This window comes from Bos indicus x Bos taurus, chromosome X (genome assembly GCF_003369695.1).
Source record: "Bos indicus x Bos taurus breed Angus x Brahman F1 hybrid chromosome X, Bos_hybrid_MaternalHap_v2.0, whole genome shotgun sequence".
Lineage (NCBI taxonomy): Eukaryota > Metazoa > Chordata > Mammalia > Artiodactyla > Bovidae > Bos > Bos indicus x Bos taurus.
Window position 1 is genome coordinate 46,736,999 of NC_040105.1, and position 23,950 is coordinate 46,760,948.

At 39.3% G+C, this 23,950-nt stretch overlaps 1 protein-coding gene and 1 pseudogene across 4 annotated transcripts in view; one reads left to right on the plus strand and one right to left on the minus strand.

Moving 5' to 3' along the window:
- The window catches only part of MTMR8 (myotubularin related protein 8), a 317,771-nt gene that overhangs the window by 42,049 nt on the left and 251,772 nt on the right, over positions 1-23,950 (minus strand). For 2 of the 3 annotated variants that reach the window (XM_027533707.1, XM_027533708.1), the window contains one exon: positions 1,878-2,004. The exons of the other annotated variant lie outside the window; for it this stretch is intronic. In XM_027533707.1, coding sequence (XP_027389508.1) covers positions 1,878-2,004 — 127 coding nt within the window. The remainder of the gene's footprint in view (positions 1-1,877; positions 2,005-23,950) is intronic. 3 annotated transcript variants of the gene reach the window in all.
- Positions 19,486-20,166, plus strand: LOC113886969 (annotated as a pseudogene). Its single transcript, XR_003509616.1, has one exon. The product of XR_003509616.1 is annotated as an NADH dehydrogenase [ubiquinone] 1 beta subcomplex subunit 8, mitochondrial pseudogene (transcript).

Consider the following 23,950-nt stretch of genomic DNA (forward strand, 5'->3'; position numbering starts at 1 on the left):
CTTTCTTGGGAGGTCACTGACACCTTTGAAAATCTGGAGAAAAGGATGAACCTTCTTCTCAGGAGAAAAGGATGAACCTTCTTCTCAGGAGAAAAGGATGAACCTTCTCAGAAAATCACATGAAGGCATAAATGAGTGAATGAGATGGCACACAAACAGTTTTTAGGGATAATTTCAGGGGTTTCACAGATCCCTTGAAGGTCATCTGTGGATGTCTATGGGTTTATGGACTCCAGTTAAGAGCTCCTGCCTTAGGGATAAGCATACCATCCTTATTTTCCTGGAACTCACAAAATTATACACACACACATACACACACATATACAGTGATAACACTTGGAGAAAGAAACTGACTGCATAGGTGGCTGGGAGAGTTTTTTAAACATTTCATTTTGTACACTTTTGTATTGTGCATATTCTAACTTTATATTTGTATTGCCTTTTAAAAAACATCAACAGGGTATCTGTAATATAATATGGGCTGCTTTTGTTTTTCTTCTCTGTATTAAAAAAGGAATGTTAATAATAGTTATTGTCTTTTTTGCTTTCTTTTTCTTTAATTGGAGGATAATTGCTTTAAAATATTGTATTGGTTATTTTAAAAGGAAGCCTTACTTACTTTTTAACTTTAGAATCAGAGAGTGATATGATTCTATTAACAGAATGAATCTGATTCTCTTAGGAATTAAACAGGAATAAATAAAAGGGCTAGGTTTATAAAAGGGGAACTGCTCTGGAGACCCTGTGGAGAAGGTTGCTAAAAGGTAAAAGAGGAGTCAGGAGAAAGGTTCCTTACTTCTCAATTCTGCCTAGGGCTTCTTTCCTGGGACTGCTTGTTTCCTTTATTTCCTGATTTTAAGTCATATTTCAGTTTTCTTCCTTCCCCTCCCTCTTCTTCATCTTTTTTTTTTTTTTAATGGAACTAAGTAACTGACTGTTGCTTTTCAAGAGGACATTCAAAAGTTTAAGATTTGATGCAACCACAATACATTTATTTAAAAAATAAAAGGATATTTGTTTACTTACAGGGAGCAGCAGAAATGCTATGACTTATCTGGTGGAAAGGAGGTTCACATCCAGTTCCTAAGCAGCACACCCTTTCTAAGAATTCTTTTCTAAGAAGTATCCCTCCCCTTTACTTCAAACATACCCTAGGGACCTCTGGATTCCAGAAGCAGCTCAGCATTTTCCATTTTTTTTTTTTTTTGGAAAAGAAATCCCTGTTGACTTGTTCAACTCTAATTAAAAACAAGTGTGTGACTTTGGTTTTTTTGGTATCATAAAGGAAATCAACACATAATCATATCCTAAAGCAAAAGAACCATTCAACGAACAAAGTTTATCATATGCATGGGAAAGAAATCAGATTTTTTAAAAGGTTTTGATTGTTGGAAATAGCAATGCCATTGTTCTCATTAGTACACCCAAGAAGTTATACTTATTTTCTTGATGGATAACAAATACCTGCATTATTTCCCTGAAACTCCCTCTTGCTCCTCCTCATAATTCCATCCAGATCCAAAAAGGGAACAAATTGGCTTAACTATCTGACTGTGATATTTACCATTTAATATGGGAGGTTACGGAGAAGGCAATGGCAACCCACTCCAGTACTCTTGCCTGGAAAATCGCATGGGCGGAGGAGCCTGGTAGGCTGCAGTCCATGGGGTCGCACAGAGTCGGACACGACTGAAGCGACTTAGCAGCAGCATGGGAGGTTAAAAAAAAAAGAAGAGCTGTGCATCACAGGATGCTTGCAAAGCAGAGAGGATAACAAGCCAGCCAGGTAGCTTCTCACAAGTACCAAATCAATTCCAAGTGAGTTAGGACTACTCAGAAGGTGTAAGAGATTCTCTTTTTGAGATTCAACTTTTCACCTTTTCTAGTTTGTGCACATCTGCCTCCAGCATTGATCTCTGCTTCTTAATTTCCAGGAGGCTCTCTAGCATACTCTGCTTGGGCTGCAACCCTTTGTCAAAGCGGTTATACATCCCACACCAGAACCTTGAATAAACAAAAAGAAAAAAAAAAAAGTGGGTTAGTTTAGCTAGAGAAATAGATTATTTATGTTTTGTTCATGTCAAGAAAATATCAGCTTGGTAGGTAGGCAGATCTCAAAAGTAAGGTAACATGATAACATTAAAAACATAGGACATGCTCATAATTTAAAAGTAATGTTCTTAGCAGAAAGATCTCTGCTGAAGACAGGCCACCTAAAGTTGTACTGAGCTCATAGCCACCTCTAACACACACCCCTTGACATACCCTGCCTACCCCAAAGAATAAGACCCAGCTCCACCCACTAGTGGGCAGGCACAAGCCCCAGAATCAACCTCATCCACCAGAGAGCAGACACTAAAAGAAAGAAGAGCTATAGTCCTGCAAGCATACAGAAAGGAAACTACAAACACAGAATATCAGGCAAAATGAGATGGCAAAGAAGTATGTTCCAGACGAAGGAACAAGATAAAACTGCAGAAAAACAACTAGGTCAGGTGGAGGTAGACAATCTACCTAAAATAATTCAGAGTAATGATAGTAAAAGTGTTTCAAAATCTTGGAAAAGGAATGGAAGCAGACTGAGAAGACAAAAGAAATATTTAACAAAGAGCTATAAGATTTAAAGAACAGAGATAAATAATACAATTACTGGGATGCAAAAATATACTAGAAGGAATCAATGGCATAATAAATGAGGTAGAAGAGCTAATGAATGAGCTAGAAAACATTGTGGTGGAAATCACTGCCATGAAACAGAATAAAGAAAAAAGAATGAAAACAAATGAGAACAGTCTCAGAGACCTTTTGGACAATGTTAAAAGCACCAATGTTTACATTATAGGAGTCCTAGGAGGAGAAGAAAGAGAAAAAGAGTCTTAGAAAATATTTGAATAGATAATAACCAAAAACTTCTCTACCATGAGAAAAGAAACACTCACTCAAGTCCAGGAAGTACAGAGTACCATATGGGATAAACACAAGGAGGAACATGCTGAGACACATATTAATCAAACTGACAAATTAAAAACAAAAAGAAAATATTGAAAGCAACAAGGGAAAAGCAACAGACAACATACATATATACAGCTGATTTTTAAGTAGAAACTGCAGGCCAGAAGCTTGTGGTATGATATATGTAAAGTGATGAAAGGGAAAAACTTCCAAACAAGAATATTCTACCCGGCAAGGCTCTTATTCAGATTTGACAGAGAAATCAAAACCTTTGCAGACAACCAAAGCTAAGAGAATTCAACATCACCAAAAAAGCTTTACAACAGATGATAAAGGAACTTCTCTAGGAAGAAATGAAAAGTCCACAATTAAGACAATAAAATTATAAATGGGAAGGCTCAGTGGTAAAGGCAAACATGAATCTGGTAAAGTTGTAGGATACAAAATTAATACATAGAAGTCTCTTCCATTCATATACACTAACAATGAAAGATCAGAAAGAGAAATTAAGGAAACAATCACATTTATCATCACATCAAAAAGAATGAAATACCTGGGAGGAAACCTACTTAAGGAGGGAAAAGTACTCTGAAAACTATAAGACAATGATGAAAGAAATTGAAGATGACATAGACAGATGGATAGATATGCCATGTTCTTGGGATTGGAGGAATTAAAATTGTGAAAATGACTATACTACCCAAGGCAATCTACAGATTCAAAACAATCCCTTCAAATTACCAATGGCATTTTTCAGAGAGCTACAACAAATTTTTAAAATTTGTATGTAAACATAGAAGACTCCAAATAGCCAAAGAAATCCTGAAATAAACACAGCTGGAGGAATCAGGCTCCCTGACTTCAGACTATACTATGAAGCTACAGTAATCAAGACAGTATGGATCATATTGGCACAAAAACAGAAATATTGATCAGTGGAACAGGATAGAAAACCCAGAGATAAATCCACACACCTATGGTCCACATAACTTTGATAATGAAGCAAGAATATACAATGGAGAAAAGACAGCCTCTTCAATAAGTGGTGCTGTGAAAACTGGACAGCTACATTTAAAAGAATGGAATGAGAACTTTCTCTAACACCATACACAAAAATTAAACTCAAAGTGGATCAAAGACCTAAATTTAAGGCCAGACATTATAAAATAAGAGAAAAACATAGGGAGAACACTCTGACATGAGGTTAGCTCAAGATGGTGGAATAGAAGGAGATGAGAAGATGGTGGAATAGAAGGAGATGAGCTCACACCTTTTTATGAGAACACCAAAATCACAACTATAAACAACCAGCAGCAACAACAACAAACAAATAAACAAATATTGCAACCTATGAAAAAAGATACCCTACATCTGAAGACAAAAAAGTCACACGGAGATGGTAGGAGGGGTGCAATCACAATAAAATCAAATCTCATTCCTGCTGGGTGAGCAACCCACAAACTGCCAAACAATTATAGCACAGAAGATCTCTCACAGGAGTGAAATTTCTGAGCCCAACATCAGACTTCCCAGTATGATGGTCTGGCACTGGGAGAATCCCCCAGAAGATCTGATTCTGAGGGACACTGGGATTTGATCAAGGAATTCCACAGGACTGGGGGAAACAAACTCCACTCTTGGAGGGTGCACAAATGTTCTTGTGTGTACCAGGACACAGGAGAAAATAAGTAGTGACCATATAAGTGACTGGGCCAGACCTACCTGCTAATATTAGAGGATCTCCTGTGGAGGCAGGGGTGGCTGTGGCTCACTCTAGGGACAAAGACACTGGCAGCAGCAGTTCTGGGGAGCACTCATTGGTATGAGCACTCCTGAACATTAGCTTCACCAAACAGCCTGTAGGCTCCAGTGCTAGAATGCTTCAGGCCAAACAACCAACAGGGCAAGAACACAGGCTCACCCATCAGCAGAGAAGTAGCTTAAAGCCTTCCTGAGCACAGCCCTGCAAATCAGAGAGACAAGACCCAGCTCTCCACACCTCTGGGCAGGAACCAGAATATCAAAGCAATATTTTTTTATTTACCTCCTAGAGTAATGAAGATGAAAACAAAAAGTTTTAAAATGGGACTAATTAAAATTAAAAGCTTTTGTACAGCAAAGGAAACCATAAACAAAATGAAAAGGGAACATACAGAATGGGAGTAAATCTTTGTGAGTGACAAGGGATTAATCTCCAAAATATACAAAGAGCTCATGCAGTTCTATGTCACAAAAACAAACAACCCAGTTAAAAAATGGACAGAAGATCTAAATAGACATTTTTTTCAAATAAGACATATACATAGCCAAAAAGTATGTGAAAAAATGCTCAACGTCACTAATTATCAGAGAAATGCCAATCAAAACTACAACGAAGTATCCCCTCACACTGGTCAGAATGGCCATTATTAAAAAGTCTATAAACAACTAATGCTAGAGAGAGTGGGAAGAAAGGGTGCCCTCCTACAGTGTTGATGGAATGTACTGATAAGTTGGAACAACCAGTATGGAGACCAGTATGGAGGTTCATGAAAAAAATTAAATATAGATGTACCATATGATCCAGAAATCCTACTCTCTCTCTCTCTCTCTCTCTCTCTCTCTCTCTCTATATATATATATATATATATATATATATATATCTCCAGAGAAAAACACAATTTGAAAAGATACATGCACAGCAATGTTCATTGCAGTGCTATTTACAAAAGTGAAGACATGGAAGCAACCTAAATATCCATTGACAGAGGAATAGATAAAGACATGGTACATATATACAATGGAATATTACTCAGCCATAGAAAGAACAAAATGATGCCACTTGCAGCAACATGGCATAGACCTAGAGATTATCATATTAAGTGAAGTCAGGCAAATACAAATATCATATGAAATCATGCAAGAGCTTCCCAGGTGGCTCAGAAGGTAAAGAAACTGCCTTCAATGCAGGAACCCCAGGTTAAATCCCTGGGTTGGGAAGAACCCCTGGAGAAGGAAATGGCAACCCACTCTAGTGTTCTTGCCTGGAAAATTCCACATACAGAAGAGCCTGGCATTGGGCTACAGTCCATGGGGTTGCAAAGAGTTGGACACAACTGGGCAACTAAAATTAACTCACAGATCTCAGATTTCAAAAACAAATCAAGGTTACCTAAGGGGAAACATGTAAGGGGAGGGATAAATTACGATCCTGGGATTAACATACATAAACAACTATATATAAAATAGGTAACCAACAACAACCTACTGCACAGCACAGGAAACTGTACTCAATATTCTTTAATAATCTATATGAGGGAAGAATCTGAAAAATAAAAAAAATATATGCGTATGCATAACTGAACCACTATGCTGTATACCTGAAACCAATACAACACTGTAAACTAACTATAATTTAAAAAAGGACCTGAATAGACAATTTTTACAAATAAGAGATACATATGGACAATAAGCATACAAAGATATCATCACTAATCATTAGGGTATCACATGCTATCAGGGTAATATTCAAAATCCTTAAAGATAGGCTTCAGCAGTATGTGAACAAAGAACTTTCAGATGTACAAGCTGGATTTAGAGAAGGCAAAGGAATCAGAAATCAAATTGCCAACATCCACCGGATCAAAGCAAAAGCGAGGGAATTCCACAAAAACATCTACTTCTGCTTCATTGACTAAGTGAAAGCCTTTGACTGCATGGATCACAACAAACTCTGGAAAATTCTTAAAGAGATAGGAATACCAGGTCACCTTACCTGTCTCCTGAGAAATCTGTATGCAGGTCAAGAAGCAACAGTTAAAACTGGACATGGAACAACAGATTGGTTCAAAATTGGGAAAGGAATACGTCAAGGCCATATATTATCTTGGGCTCCAAAATCATTGCAGATGGTGACTGCAGCCACGAAATTAAAAGACATTTGCTCCTTGGAAGGAAAGCTATGACAAACCTAGACAGTGTATTAAAAAGCAGAGACATCACTGCTGACAAAGGTCCCTACAGTCAAAGCTATGGTTTTTCCAGTAGTCATGTATGTTTGTGAGAGTTGGACCATAGAGAAGGCTGAGTGCCAAAAAATTGATGCTTTTGAACTGTGGTGTTGGAATCCCTTGGACTGCAAGGAGATCAAACCAGTCAATCCTAAAGGAAATCAACCCTGAATATTCAGTGGAAGGACTGATGCTGAAGTTGAAACTCCAATAATTTGGCCACCTGATGCAAAGAGCTGACTCATTGGAAAAGACCTTGATGCTGGGAAAGACTGAGGGCAGGAGGAGAAGGGGGCAACCGGATAAGATGGTTGGATGGCATCACCGACTCAATGGACTTGAGTTTGAGGAAAGTTCAGGAAATAGTGAAAGACAGGGATGCCTGGCATGGTGCAGTCCATGAAGTCGCAAAGAGTTGGACATGACTTAGTGACTGAACCACAGCAACCCATTAAGTAAATGGAAACTAAAACCATGACATATCATTCATACCCATTAGAATGGCTAGTATTTCAAAACAAGCAAACAAACAAACTATTGGCAAAAATGTGGAGAAATTGGAACTGTTTGTGTCATGGTACAGCTTCTATGGAAAACACAATGGTTATTCCTCAAAAAAATTAAAAATAGATTTACCATATGATCCATTAATTCTACTTTTCAGTATATATCCAAAAGAATTTGAAAAGAGGGCCTCGAAAATAAGCCAATGTTCATAGAAGCATTAATTTCAAGAACCAAAAGGTAGAAGTTATACAGTTGTTTATATACAGGTGAATGAATAAACACAATGTGATATGCAATCAATGAAATTAATTCTACTTTTCAGTATATATCCAAAAGAATTTGAAAAGAGGGCCTCAAAAATAAGCCAGTGTTCACAGAAGCATTAATTTCAAAAACCAAAAGGTAGAAGTTATACAGTTGTTTATATACAGGTGAATGAATAAACACAATGTGATATGCAATCAATGAAATATTACTCAGCCTTAAAAGAGAATGAAAATTCTGACAGAAGTTTCACGTGGATGAACCTTGAGGACATCATACTAAATGAAACAAACCGGGCATGAAAGAACATATAATATATGGTTCCACTCATATGAGGTATGTAGAGTGTTCAGATTCATAGAGACAGAAAGTAGAATGGTAGTTGTTAGGGGATGGAGTGAGAGGGAAATAGAAAACTTAATGGGTACAGATTCAGTTTCATAACATGAAAAATTTCTGGAGACTGATTGAACAATTCAGATATACTTAACATTACTAAAGTGTACACTTAACAATGATCATTGTGCTAAGTCACTTTAGTTGTGTCCGACTCTGTGTGACCCCATGGTCTGTAGACCACCAGGCTCCTCTGTCCATGGGATTCTCCAGGCATGAATACTGGAGTGAGTTGCCATTTTCTTCTCCAGGGGATCTTCCTGACCTAGGGATCAAACTTGCATCTAGTACATCGCCTACACTGGCAAACTGGGTTCTTTACTAGTGCTACCTTGGAAACCCCTAAAAATGGTTAAGATGGTAAATTTTGTGCTATGTGTATTTTACCAATTTTAAAAAGGAATAGTAAAGAGTAATCCCCAAAAAGCTGTATCCAGTTTCCTCAATGGATAACTGTAGTATAATATCACAACTAGGCTAATATGATATATTCAAGATAACAATTCCTTTATAAGGAATATTGCTACTGTACTTTTATAGCCACACACAGCTCTGTACCTTCTACCCCTCAACCTTGTCCTTAACCCTTGGTAATCATTATCCTAACCATTTACTATTAATTTTGCCTTTCAAGAAATTTATATAAATGGATACATAAAGTATGTAATATTTTGAGATTAGCTTTAAAATTTAATCCCAATTCTCTGCAAGGTGTTGCATGTATCAATAGTTCATTCTTTACTGCTGAGTAATAATCACTGGCATTGATGTACCAGTTTGTTTACATACGAACAATTTAATTATCGAAGGAAACTTGGGTTGTTTTAAGTTTTTGGCTATTTTGTATAACACTGCTATGAACACTAGTGTATAGGTTTCTTGTGAACAAAATTTTTTATTTGTTTGGGATATATGTCCAGAAGTGCAATTAGTGCAAATGTTAGATCAAATGGTAGTTGCATGTTTAGCTTTTTAGGAAATTTAAAAACTGATTTCCACAGTGATTATACTATTATAGATTGCTGTTATATAAATGAGCCAAAAAAGGCCTCTGCATATGGCTCTATATAGTTTACTTCTTAATAGAAGGCTGGGACCTGTTAGCTGCAAAGCCCATCAGTGCCAAACTCAAAATTTTACCCATCCAGTCATTTTCAACATAGCCCAAATAAGCAGTTTTTAGTTATTTAATGCCTACTTGCTTTGCATACCCTGAAAAAGTACACTCAGTATCCGCAAGCCATAAAGAAGATGAATTTCTGTACAGTAACTGAACAGGTGCTTCTGAGCTCAACTAGCTATGTGTTGAGTTCTGCCAGAGGGAGCTTCTCACCAGAACACTGCCTAAAGATGAGGTTGAAGATTAAACTTCTGGGGGAGATGAAATGGAAGGTAGGACCCTATGAAGTTTCCACTAGAGGGAAAGGCAACACAGTACCATCATGATAGTGATGAGGATAACTTACCCTGTTTTCCTGGTAACCGATTGCAAAAGTAAGAGATATTGAAACAGCAAAAGGGGAGGGGCAAAAAGGAGGGGCCGATCTCAGTTGGATAAAGAGATATGTCATCTCTTTTCCCCTGAGGCCTCAGGTCAGTTGAGTCTCTCAGTAGCATACGACACTTCGTGACACCATGGACTACAGAAAGCCAGGCTTCCCTGTCCATCACCAACTCCCAAAGCTTGCTCAAACTCATGTCCATCGAGTTGGTGATGCCATCCAACCATCTCATCCTCTGTTGTTCCCTTCTCCTCCTGTGTTCAATCTTTCCCAGCATCAGGGTCTTATCCAATGAGTCCATTCTTCGCATCAGGAAGCCAGAGTGTTGGAGCTTCAGCTTCAGCATCAGTCCTTCCAATGAATATTCAGGACTGATTTCCTTTAGGATGGACTGATTGGATCTCCTTGAAGTCCAAGCGACTCTCAAGAGTCTTCTCCAACACCGCAGTTCAAAAGGATCAATTCTTTGGTGCTCAGCTTTCTTTATGGTCCAACTCTCACATCCATAGAAGAGTACTAAAAAAACATAGCATTGACTGATGGACATTTGTTGGCAAAGTAATATCTCTGCTTTCTAATATGCTGTCCACGTTTGTCATAACTTTTCTTCCAAAGAGCAGCTTCTTGTAATTTCATGGCTGCAGTCACCATCTGCAGTGATTTCGGAGCCCAAGAAAATAATGTCTGTCACTCTTTCCATTGTTTCCCCATCTATTTGCCATGGAAGTGATAGGGCCAGATGCCATGATCTTTGTTTTTTGAATGCTGAATTTTAAGCCAACTTTTTCACTCTCACCTTTCACTGTCATCAAGGGCCTCTTTAGCTCCTTTTCAATTTTCTGCTATAAGAATGGTATCATCTGCATATCTGAGGTTATTGATATTTCTCCCAGCAATCTTGATTCCAGCTTGTGCTTCATCCAGCCTGGCATTTCACATGATGTACTCTTCATATAAGTTAAATAAGCAGGGTGAGAACATACAGACTTGATGTACGCCTTTCCTGATTTGGAACAAGTCTGTTGTTCCATCTCCAGTTCTAACTGTTGCTTCTTGACCTGCATACAGATTTCTCAGGAGTCAGGTCAGGTGGTCTGATATTCCCATGTCTTTAATAATTTTCCATAGTTTGTTGTGATCCACATATTCAATGCTTTGGCATAGTCAATAAAGCAGAAGTAGATGTCTTTCTGGAACTCTCTTGCTTTTTCTATGATCAAACCTGATGTTGGCAATATGATCTCTGGTTCCTCTGCCTTTTCTAAATCCAGCTTGAACATCTGGAAGTTCTCAGTCCATGTACTGTTGAAGCCTGGCTTGGAGAATTTGGGGCATTACTTTGCTAGCGTGTGAGATGAGTGCAATTGTGTGGTAGTTTGAACATTCTCTGGCATTACCTATCTTTGGTATTGGATGCAAACTGACCATTTCCAATCCTGTGGCCACTGCTGAGTTTTTCAAATTTGCTGGCATATTGAGTGCAGCACTTTAACAGCAGCATATTTTAAGGTTTGAAATAGCTCTCCTGGAATTCCATCATCTCCACTAGCTTTTCTCGTAGTGATGCTTCCTACTGCTACTGCTAAGTCGCTTCAGTCGTGTCCAACTCTGTGCGACCCCATAGACGGCAGCCTGCCAGGCCCCACCGTCCCTGGGATTCTCCAGGCAAGAACACTGGAGTGGGTTGCCATTTCCTCCTCCAATACATGAAAGTGAAAAGTGAAGGTGAAGTCGCTCAGTCGTGTCCAACTCTTAGCGACCCCATGGATTGCAGCCTACCAGGCTCCTCCATCCATGGGATTTTCCAGGCAAGAGTACTGGAGTGGGGTACCATTGCCTTCTCCCGATGCTTCCTAAGGCCCACTTGATTTGAACATTTCAGTATGTATAGCTCTAGGTGAGTGATCACACCATTGTGGTTATCTGGGTCATGAAGATCTTTTTTGTACAGTTCTATGTATTCTTGCCACCTCTTCTTAATATCTTCTGCTTCTGTTAGGTCCATATCATTTCTGTCCTTTATTGTGCCTATGTTTGCATGAAATGGTCCCTTGGTATCTCTAATTTTTTTTGAAGAGATCTCTAGTCTTCCCCATTCTATTGTTTTCCTGTATTACTTTGCAGTAATCACTGAGGAAGGTTTTCTTATCTCTCCTTGCTATTCTTTGAAACTCTGCATTCAAGTGGGTATATCTTTCCTTTTCTCCTTTGCCTTTTGTGTCTCTTCTTTTCTCAGATATTTGTAAGGCCTCAACAGACAACCATTTTTCCTTTTTGCACTTCTTTTTCTTGGGGATAGTCTTCATCACTGCCTCCTGTACATTGTCACGAACCTTCATCCATAGTTTTTCTGGTACTCTGTTTATTAGATCTTATCCCTTGAATCTGTTACTTTCACTGCATAATTGTAACGGATTTGATTTAGGTCATACCTGAATGGTCTAGTGGTTTTGCCTACTTTCTTTAAGTCTGAATTTGGCAGTAAGGAGTTCATGATCTGAGCCACAGTCACCTCCTGGTCTTGTTTTTGCTGACGCTATAGAGCTTCTCCATCTTCAGCTAAAAAGAATATAATCAATCTGATTTAGGTATTGACTATCTGGTCATGTCCATGTGTGGAGTCGTCTCTTGTGTTGTTGGAAGAGGGTGTTTGCTATGACCAGTGTGTTCTCTTCACAAAATTCTGTTAGCCTTTGCCCTGCTTCAGTTTTTACTCTAAGGCCACACCTGCCTGCTACTCCAGGTATCTCTTGACTTCCTACTTTTGCATTCCAGTCCACTATGATGAAAAGGACTTTTTTTTTTTTTTTGGTGTTAGTTCTAGAAGACCTCATAGGTCATCATAGATTTATTCAACTTCAGATTATTTGGCATTACTGGCTGGGAAATAGACTCGAATTTCTATGATATTGAATGATTTGCCTTGGAAAGAACAGAGATCATTCTGTCGTTTTTGAGATTGCATCCAAAATACTGCATGTCAGACTCTTTTGTTGACTATGAGGGCTACTCCATTTCTTCTAAGGGATTCTTGCCCACTATAGTAGATATAATGGTCATCTGAATTAAATTCACCCACTCCAATCCATTTTAGTTCACTGATTCCTAAATTGTTAATGACCACTTCCAATTTGCCTTGATTAATGGACCTAACATTCCAGATTCCTATGCAATATTGTTCTTTACGGCATCGGACTTTACTTCCATCATCAGTCACACTGACAACTGGGTATTGTTTTCCCTTTGGCGCCATCTCTTCATTCTTTCTGGAGTCATTTGTCCACTCTTCTCCAGTACCATATTGAGCACCTACAGACGGGGGCAGTTCTTATATCAGTGTCCTATCTTTTTCCTTTTCATACTGTTCATGGGGTTTGCAACCCAGGAATACTGAAGTGGTTTGCTATTCCCTTCTCCAGTGGAGCACATTTTGTCAGAACTCTCCACCATGACCCGTCCATCTTTGGTGGCCCTACACGGAATGGCTCATAGTTTCATTAAGTTAGAGAAGGCTGTGATCCACGTGATCAGTTTGGTCAGTTTTCTATGACTGTGGTTTTCATTGTGTCTGCCCTTTGATGGATAAGGGTAAGAGGCTTGTTGAAGCTTCCTGATGGGAGACACTGATTGTAGGGAAGCTGGATTTAGAAAAGGCAGAGGAACCAGAGACCAAATTGCCAACATCTGCTGGATCATCAAAAAAGCAAGAGAATTTCAGAAAAACATCTATTTCTGTTTTATTGACTATGCCAAAGGCTTTGACTGTGTGGATCGCAATAAATTGTGGAAAATTCTAAAGGAGATGGGAATACCAGACCACCTGACCTGCCTCTTGAGAAACCTGTATGCAGGTCAGGAAGCAACAGTTAGAACTGGACATGGAACAACGACTGGTTCCAAATAGGAAAAGGAGTACGTCAAGGCTGTATATTGTCACCCTTCTATTTAACTTATATGCAGGGTACATCATGAGAAATGCTGGGCTGGAGGAAGCACAAGCTGGAATCAAGATTGCCAGGAGAAATATCAATAACCTCAGATATGGAGATGATACCACCCTTATGGCAGAAAGCAAAGAAGAACTAAAGAGCCTCTTGATGAAAGTGAAAGAGGAGAGTGAAAAAGTTGGCTTAAAGCTCAGCATTCAGAAAACGATCATGGCATCCAGTCTCATCACTTCATGGCAAATAGATGGGGAAACAGTGCCTGACTTTATTTTTTTGGGCTCCAGAATCACTGCAGATGGTGATTGCATCCATGAAATTAAAAGACGCTTACTGCTTGGAAGGAAAGTTATGACTAACCTAGACAGCATATTAAAACGCAGAGACATTACTTTGCCTACAAAGGTCCATCTAGTCAAGGCTGTGGTTTTTCCAGTAGTCTTGTATGGACGTAAGAGTTGGACCATAAAGAAAGCTGAGCACCGAAGAATTGATGCTTTTGAACTATGGCATTGGAGAAGACTCTTGAGAGTCCCTTGGACTGCAAGGAGATCCAACCAGTTCATTGTAAAGGAGATCGGTCCTGGGTTTTCACTGGAAGGACTGATGTTGAAGCTGAAACTCCAATACTTTGGCCACCTGATGCGAAGAGCTGACTCATTTGAAAAGACCCTGATGCTGGGAAAGATTAAGGGCAGGAGGAGAAGGGGACGACAGAGGATGAGATGGTTGGATGGTATCACCGACTCGATGGACATGGGTTTGGGTAGACTCCGGCAGTTGGTGATGGACAGAGAGGCCTGGCATGCTGTGGTTCATGGGGTTGCAAAAGTTGGACACGACTGAGCGACTGAACTGAAATGAATGGGTCTTTTTCTGATGGGCAGGACTATGCTCATTAAATCTTTAATCAAATTTTCTGTTGATGGGTGGGGCTGTGTCCTCCCTCTCCCAAGCCCATTGTTTGGTCTGAGGTCAAACTACGGGAGGGGTAATGGTAGGGTAAAAGGACTGTTGTATTCAGTGCCCCTGAGGCCTAGTCTCTCCTTGAAGAACTAACCCTAGAGTGAAGTAAAAAAGAGGCTGCCTGGCCATATAGAATAGATCTGCTGAATAAAATTCACCTTATGGGTGCTAAATTTAAGCAGTTGGTTGCTCAGAATAGAAAAGTGGTGTCCCTAATAAAGGATCCTATACAATTAGTGTGAAAGGTGGGACTGACCAATAGAGAAAGCTTTGGACTCCGGTCCACATATTCCTTTTGATGTGAATTTTTATGGCTTATAGGGTTGACCATTCTATATTAGGACTCATAAAGGCCTAGGCAAACTGTTAATAGAAAATATTAGCTGAGGCCAAATATTTCCTCTGTCAGCTGTGATGTTGGAGTGGACTTATTAGGCAATAGATGGATGCAGCATGGCAGGTAGTATGATGACTCTACAAGTCAAGAAGTGACTTAATTATGTCTTGAGTCTATCTAGTTCTTTGTCAGGAGGTCTTCCGTTAAGTATGCACATATGCATGCTCAGTCGCTTCAGTCGTGTCTGACTCTTTGTGACTCTATGGACTTTAGCCCGCCAGCCTCCTCTGTCCATGGGATTCTCCAGGCAAGAATACTGGAGTAGGTTGCCATACCCTCTTCTCTGTTAAGTGTAAGTTCTCTTTATGAGTCATAATAGCTAAAGGTAAAACAATTGAAGAAGTCACAGCTACACTACATTTAATAGAAACACATGAAAGAGAAACTCAGAGTCAAGCATCACTTGTTAATTATACAAATAATACCCTAATTGCTATCAATAGGGATGTCTCTTTCCTCTACACTATACAAAACAATTATAACCAGGTCCTTGCTTAAATGTGAAGTATGAAATGAACAAGAGAGGTTATATTGGATCCTAAGAAACAAGAGAAATCCAAATTGGATGCTGTCTGGTAAATTGGTGGAGCAATTACAATATTTACTAGGGTTAGATTACAATCCACAACAGGCATCACCTTCAAAAGTGCTACCCTTGCAAAGCTACCTCTGATTTCCTCCAGTAGCAGGCACCAACCTCCATATAGTGATCTGGCAGTCACATAAGGGGTGGTTGTAGAAGATGGCCCCTTCTAGTGGAAAATCACCCTTTTGCCACCTTAACTATAGTTTTTTTTTTTTTTTTTGGTATTGAGCTGTATGAGCTGTTTGTAAATTTTGCAGATTAATCCCTCATTGGTTGCATCATTTGCAAATATTATCTCTCATCCTGTGGGTTGTCTTTTCATATTATTTATTGTTTCCTTTGCTAGGCAAAAGCTTTTGAGCTTAATTAGATCCAATTTGTTTATTTTTGTGTTTATTTTCACTACTCTAGGAGACTGATGGAAAAGGTATTGCTTCAAATTTATGACAGAGATGGTTCTGTTTATGTTTTATAGTATACAGTATTACATTTAGGTCTTTAATCCATTTAGAGTTTAACTTTGTGTATGGTATTAGAAAATGTTCTAATTTCACTCTTTTATATATAGCTGTCCAGTTTTCCCAGCAACACTTATTGAAGAGATGGTCTTTTCTCCATTGTATATTCTTGCCTCTTTTTGTCAAAGATTAACTGACTGCAATGGCACCCCACTCCAGTACTCTTGCCTGGAAAATCCCATGGACGGAGGAGCCTGGAAGGCTGCAATCCATGGGGTCGCTGAGGGTCGGACACGACTGAATGACTTCACTTTCACGCATTGGAGAAGGAAATGGCAACCCACTCCAGTGTTCTTGCCTGGAGAATCCCAGGGATGGGGGAGCCTGGTAGGCTGCCATCTATGGGGTCGCACAGAGACAGACACGACTGAAGCAACTTAGCAGCAGCTGCAACTGACCATAGGTAGGTGAGTTTATATCTGTACTTTCTATCCTGTTTCATTGACTTATATTTCTGTTTTTTTTTTTTTTGCCAGTACCATATCGTTTGGATTACTGTAGCTTTGGGGTATAGTCTGAAGTCAGGGAGCCTGATTCCTCCAGTTCTGTTTTATTTCTCAAGTTTTTTTTTTTTTTTTTTTTTTTTTTTTTTGCTATTTGGGGTCTTTTGTGTCTCCATACAAAATTTAAAGTTTATTCTTCTAGTCCTATGAAAAGTGCCATTGGTAATTTGATGGGAATTGCACTAAATCTGTAGATTGCCTTGGGCAGTATAGTCATTTTGACAGTATTGATTCTTTGAGTCTAAGAACATGGTATATCTTTCCATCTGGTTGTGTCACTTTCTTTTTCTTTCTTTGTGATCCCATGGATTGTAGCCTGCCAGGCTCCTCTGTCCATGGAATTCTCCAGGCAAGAATGGTGAAGTGGCTTGCATTTCTTTCTCCACTGGATTTTCCCAACCCAGGAATCGAACCTGGGTCTCCTGCATTGAAGACAGATTCTTTATCTTCTGAACCATCAGGGAAGTCTATTTTTTTCATGGGCATCTTAGGTTTTGGAGTAAAGGTTTTTTTTTTTTTTCCCTAGGTATTATTTTTTCTTTATGATGTGATGGTAAATGGGATTGTTTCCTTAATTTCTCTTTCTGTTCTTCTATTTTTAGTTTACAGAAATGCAACAGATTTCTGTATATTAATTTTGTAATATACATCTTTATCAAATTCATTCATGAGCTCTAGTAGTCTTTTGGTAGCATTTTTAGGATTTTCTAAAAAACTCTAAAGACTGAAAACCACAGTCACAGAACACTAACCAATCTGATCACATGGACCACAGCTTTGTCTAAATCAATGAAACTATGAGCCATGCCATGTGGGCCACCCAAGATGGATGAGTCATGGTGGAGAGTTCTGACAAAATGTTATTCACTGGAAAAAGGAATGACAAACCACTTCACTACTCTTGCCTTGAGAACCCCATGAACATTATGAAAAGGCAAAAAGATAGGACACTGAAAGATGAACTCCCCAGGTCGGTAGGTGCCCAATATGCTACTGGAGATCAACGGAGAAATAACTACAGAAAGAATGAAGAGATGGGGCCAAAGCTAAAACAACACTCAGATGTGGATATGACTAGTGATCAAAGTAAAGTCCAATGCTGTAAAGAGCAATATTGCATAGGAACCTGGAATTTTAGGTCCATGAATCAAGGCAAATTGGAAAGGGTCAAACAGGAGATGGCAAGAATGAACATCAACATTTTAGGGATCACTGAAATAAAATGAACTGGAATGGGTGAATATAACGCAGATGACCATTAATATCTACTACTGTGGGCAAGAATCCCTTAGAAGAAATGGAGTAGCCATCATAGTCAACGTAAGAGTCTGACATGCAACTTGGATGCAATCTCAAAAACGACAGAATGATTTCTATTCATTCCAAGGCAAACCATTCAATACCACAGCAATCCAAGTCTATGCCCCGACCAGTAATGCTGAAGAAGCTGATGGTGAATGGTTCTATGAAGACCTACAAGACCTTCTAGAAACAACACCCCCAAAATATGTCCTTTTCATTATAGTGGACTGGGATGCAAAAGTAGGAATACAAGAGATATATGCAGTAACAGGCTAATTTTGCCTTGGAGTACAGAATGAAGCAGGGAAAAGGCTAATAGAGTTTTGCCAAGAGAACAGACTGGTCATAGAAACACCCTCTTCCAACAACACAAGAGAAGACTCTACACATGGGCATCATCAGATGGTCAATACCAAAATCAAATTGATTGTATTCTTTGCAGCCAAAGATGGAGAAGCTTTAATACAGTCAGCAAAAACAAAACCGGGAGCTGACTATGGCTCAGATCATGAACTCCTTATTGCCAAATTCAGACTTCAATTGAAGAAAGTAGGGAAAACCACTAGACGATTCAGGTATGACCTAAATCAAATTCCTCACGATTATAAAGTGGAAGCGAAAAATAGATTCAAAGGATTAGATCTGATAAAGTGCCTGAAGAACTATGGATGCAGGATCTCTAAGAAAAAGAAATGAAAAAAGGAAAAATGGTTGTCTGACAAGGTCTTAAAAATAGCTGAGAAAAGAAAGAGAAGCTAAAGGCAAAGGAGAAATGGGAAGATATACCCATTTGAATGCAGAGTTTCAAAGAATAGCAAGGAGAGATAAGAAAGCCTTCCTCAGTGATCACTGCAAAGAAATAGAGGAAAACAATAGAATGGGAAAGACTAGAGATCTATTCAAGAAAATCAGAGATACCAAGGGAACTTTTCATGCAAGGATGGGCACAATAAAGGACAGATGCATGGACCCAACAGATGCAGAAGATATTAAGAAGAAGTGGCAAGAATACACAGAAGAACTATACAGAAAAGATCTTCATGACCCAGATAACCATGATGGTGTGATCACTCACCTAGAACCAGACACCTGGAATGTTCAAGACAAGTGGGCCTTAGGAAGCATCACTACAAACAAAGCTAATGGAGCTGATGGAATTTTCACTGACGTATTTCGAATCCTAAACGATGATGCTGTGAAAGTGCTGTACTCAACATGCCAGGAAATTTGGAAAACTCAGCAGTTTCCACTGCACTGAAAAAGGTCAGTTTTCATTCTAATCACAATGAAAGGTAATGACAAAGAATGTTCAAAGTACCACACAATTGCCCTCATCTCACACACTAGCAAAGTAACGCTCAAAATTCTCCAAGCCAGGCTTCAGCAACACGTAAACCAAGAACTTACAGATGTTCAAGCTGGATTTTGAAAAGGCAGAGGAATGAGAGATCAAATTGCCAACATCCGTTGGATCATCAAAAAAGCAAGAGAATTCCAGAAAAACATCTACTTCTGGTTTATTAATTATGCCAAAGCCTTACATGTGGATCACAACAAACTATGGAAAATTATTAAAAACATGGGAATACCAGACCACCTGACCTGCCTCCTGAGAAATCTGTATGCAGGTCAAGAAGAAAGAGTTAGAATTGGACATGGAGAAAGAAGGTGAAGATGGCGGCGGCCAGGGTGGGGGTCCTGGGAGTCCGATGGCTGCAAAAGGCAGCCCAAAACGTGGTGCCACTGGGTGCACGGACAGCCTCCCACATTACCAAGGACATGCTCCCGGGACCCTATCCCAAGACCCCAGAAGAACGGGCTGCCGCCGCCAAGAAGTATAATATGCGGGTGGAAGACTACGAGCCGTACCCAGATGATGGCATGGGGTATGGTGACTATCCGAAACTGCCTGACCGCTCACAGCAGGAGAGGGATCCATGGTATGACTGGGACCACCCAGACCTGCAGTTGAACTGGGGTGAACTGATGCACTGGGACCTGGACATGTATATCAGGAACCGTGTGGACATGTCCCCGACTCCTGTTAACTGGAACCTCATGTGTAAGCACCTCTTCGGCTTCGTCGCCTTCATGCTGTTCATGTTTTGGGTAGGGGAGACTTACCCCGCCTACCAGCCTGTGGGGCCAAAGCAGTATCCTTACAATAATCTGTACCTGGAACGAGGCGGCGATCCCAACAAAGAACCTGAGCCAGTGGTTCACTATGAGATCTGAGGAGGCTTCATGAGTGTTGTGTTCCCTAACTGACTCCTTCAATCCTAGAAATTTAAGTTTAATGAAATCCTTAATAAAACTTAGTGCTGTGGTAAAAAAAAAAAAAAAAAAAAAAAAGAATTGGACATGGAACAACTGACTTGTTCCAAATTGGGAAAGGAGTACGTCAAGGCTGTATATTGTCACCCTGCTTATTTAACTTATATGCAGAGTACATCATGAGAAATGTTGGACTAGATTAAGCACAAACTGGAATCAAGATTGCCAGGAGAGATATCAATAACATCAGATACGCAGATGACACCACCCTTATGGCAGAAAGTGAAGAACTAAAGAGCCTCTTGAACAAAGTGAAAGAGGAGAGTTAAAAGGTTGGCTTAAGACTCAACATTCAGAAAACTAAGATCATGGCATCTGGTCCTATCACTTCATGGAAAATAGATGTGAAATAGTGACAGATTTTATTTTCTTGGGCTCCAAAATCACTGCAGATGATGAATGCAGTCATTAAATTAAAAGATGCCTGCTCCTTGGAAGAAAAGTTATGACCAACCTAGACAGCATATTAAAAAGCAGAGACATTACTTTGCTGACAAAGGTCCATCTAGTCAAGGCTATGGTTTTTCCAATAGTCATGCACAGATGTGAGAGTTGGACTATAAAGAAAGATGAGTGCCGAAGAATTGATGCTTTTGAACTATGGTGTTGGAGAAGACTGTTGACAGTCCCTTGGAAAGCAAGGAGATCCATCCTAAAGGAAATCAGTCCTGAATATTCACTGGAAGGACGGATGCTGAAGCTGAAACTCCAATACTTTGGCCACCTGATTCGAAGGACTGACTCATTTAAAAAAATCCTGATGCTAGGAAAAATTGAAGGTGGGAGGACAAGGGGATGACAGAGGATGAGATGGTTGGATGGCATCACCGAATCAATGGGCATGAGTTTGAGGAAACTCTTGGAGTTGGTGATGGACAGGGAGGCCTAGTATGCTGCAGTCCATGATGTTGCAGAGTCGGACACGACTGAGTGATTGAACTGAACTTAGGATTTTCTATGTATGTATCATGTCATCTACAAACAGTGATAGCTTTACTTCTTTTCTAACTTGGATTCCTTTTATTTCTTTTTCTTCTTGATTCCCATAGTAGGACTTTAAAAACTATCTTGAATAAAAGTGATAACAGTGGACATCTTGTCTTGTTCCTGATCTTAGAGAAAATGCATTCAGTTTTTCACAGTTGAGTGTGATGTTAGCTCTAGACTTGTCATATATGGGTTTATTATGCTGAAGTAGTCCATGGAGTCCATGGAGTTCACAAAGAGTCGGACACAAACACATACATACATACACTACTATGCAGAAGTAGGTTCTCTCTATGCCCACTTCCTGGTGTGTTTTCATCATAAATGCATGTTGAATTTTGTCAAAAGTTTTCTTTTGTACATATTGCAGAAGATGATCATGTGGTTTTTATTCTTTAATTTGTTTATATAGTGCATGACACTGATTAAGTCTGTGAATATTGAAAATTCTTTGCATCCCTAGGAAAACTCCCATTTGATCATGGTGTATGATCCTTTCAATATATTGTTGAATTCAGTTTTCTGGTATTTTGTTGAAGACTGTTACATCCATGTTCATCAGTGATATTCACCTGTAATTTTCTTTTTTTTTCCTTTGGTATCCTTGTTTGGTTTTGGTATCAGGGTGATGGTGGTTTGAAAAAAACAAATGAACCAATCAAAAAATGGAGAGAACACCTAAATAGACATTTTGCCAAAGAAGACATACATATAGCCAAGAGGCACAAGAAAAGATGTTCAGCATTGCTAATTATTGTTGTTGTTTAGCTGTGAAGTTGTGTCGGACACTTTTGTAAGCCAATGGATTGTAGCCTGCCAGGCAATTCTGTCTATGGGATTTCTCAGGCAAGAATAGTGGAGTTGATTGCCATTTCCTTCTCCAGGGGATCTTCCTGACCATAAGGATTGAACCCCATCTCCTGCAAGTCTCTTGCATTGCAGGTGGATTCTTTACCACTGAGCCACTGAGAAATGTAAATCAAAACTGCAATGAGCTATCACCTCACAACAGTCAGAATAGCCATCATCAAAAAGTCTTCAAACAGTAAATGCTGGAGAGGGTGTAGAGAAAAGGTAACCCTCCTACACTGTACAAACTGGTAGAGCCACTACAGAGGATAGTATGAAAGTTCTTTAAAAAACTAAAAATAGAGCTACCATGTGATCCAGCAATCCCACTCCTGGGCATATATCCAGAGAAAACCATGGTTCAAAATGATACATGCACCCAAATGTTTGTTGCAGCACTGTTTACAATAGCCAAGACAGGGAAGCAACCTAAATGTCCATCTACAGATGACTGGATGAAGTAGAGGTGGTACATATGTACAATGGAGACTCAGCCATTAAATAGTATGAAATAGTGCTGTTTTTGGCAACATGGGTGGGTCTGGAGATTATTTGACTAAGTGGAGTAAGTCAGAGAGAGAAAGACAAATATCATATAATATCGCTTATTTGTGGAATCAAAAAAAAAAGAGAAAGATACAAATGAACTTATTTATAAAACAGAAAGAGACTTGCAGAGACAGAAAATGAAGTTTTGGTTACCGGGAATGAAGGGTGGGGGTGGGAGGGATAGATTGGGTGATTGGGATTGACATATACACACTCCTATATTTAGAATAGATAACCAACAAGACCTACGGTATAGCAGAAGGAATTCTGCTCAATATTCTGTAATAACCTAAATAGGAAAGTAATTTGAAAAACAATAGATATGTGTATAACTGTATCACTTTGCTGTACATTTGAAACTAACATAACATTGTAAATCAAGTATAGTCAAATATAAAGTTAAAAATTAAAAAAAGAAACAAAAGAAACTATAGCTTTGTATTTCAAAATCTACCCACCACTGGCTGGCTCTGTTGCACATGGTTTTTCAAACCTCCCTTACCCCAGAAATCACTCATCTTTTAAAGGGACCCCTCAACTCTCCTCCCAACACAGGAGGTGATCAGCTTGGGAGAAGGAAAGATTAAAGTAATAATTACCCACTTATCTATTAAAATTGACCCAGTTCTGCAAAAAAAAAAAAAGTTTGTTTGTTTGTAACTGCTATCCCTTCTGCCAAGACTATCCCTCTATCCATTACTGGAATGGAGCTCTTCAGTTAGCAAGTATTTCATGGAACAAACTAAAGGCTTTTATGCTATTGGTGGGCAATGCATGGTAAAAACCAGTTAATGATCCCTTACATATGAGACAGTATCAGCTAAGACAAGGCGCTGAAGGATTATGGCTTGACTTAAAGAATGGGTACTGATTCCTCATATCTCACCTTTCAGTTCCCTGGTACGACCTGTGCTCTAAAGCCACTACTAATAAGTGGAGGCTAATTATAGACTATAGAGAGTTGAACAAGGCTGTTCCCTTTTTTAGAGCATCCCTACCAGATATCTTCACCTTAACATTCAAAGAAATATAGATAAACAGTTTGAAGTAACAGACTTGACTAGTATTCATTAAAAATATTGCAGGAGAGAAACAATTCATCAGAGGTCAGACACACAAACCATAATTGCAGAAAACTAGTCAATCTAATCACATGGACTGCAGCCTTGTCTAACTCAATGAAACTAAGCCATGCCACGTGGGGCCACCCAAGATGGGCAGGTCATGGTGGAGAAGTCTGACAAAATGTGGTCCACTGGAGAAGGGAATGGCAAACCATTTCAGTATTCTTGCCATGAGAATCCCATAAACAGTATGAAAAGGCAAAATGATAGGATACTGAAAGAGGAACTCATCAGGTTGGAAGGTGCTCAATATGTTACTGGAGATCAGTGGAGAAATAACT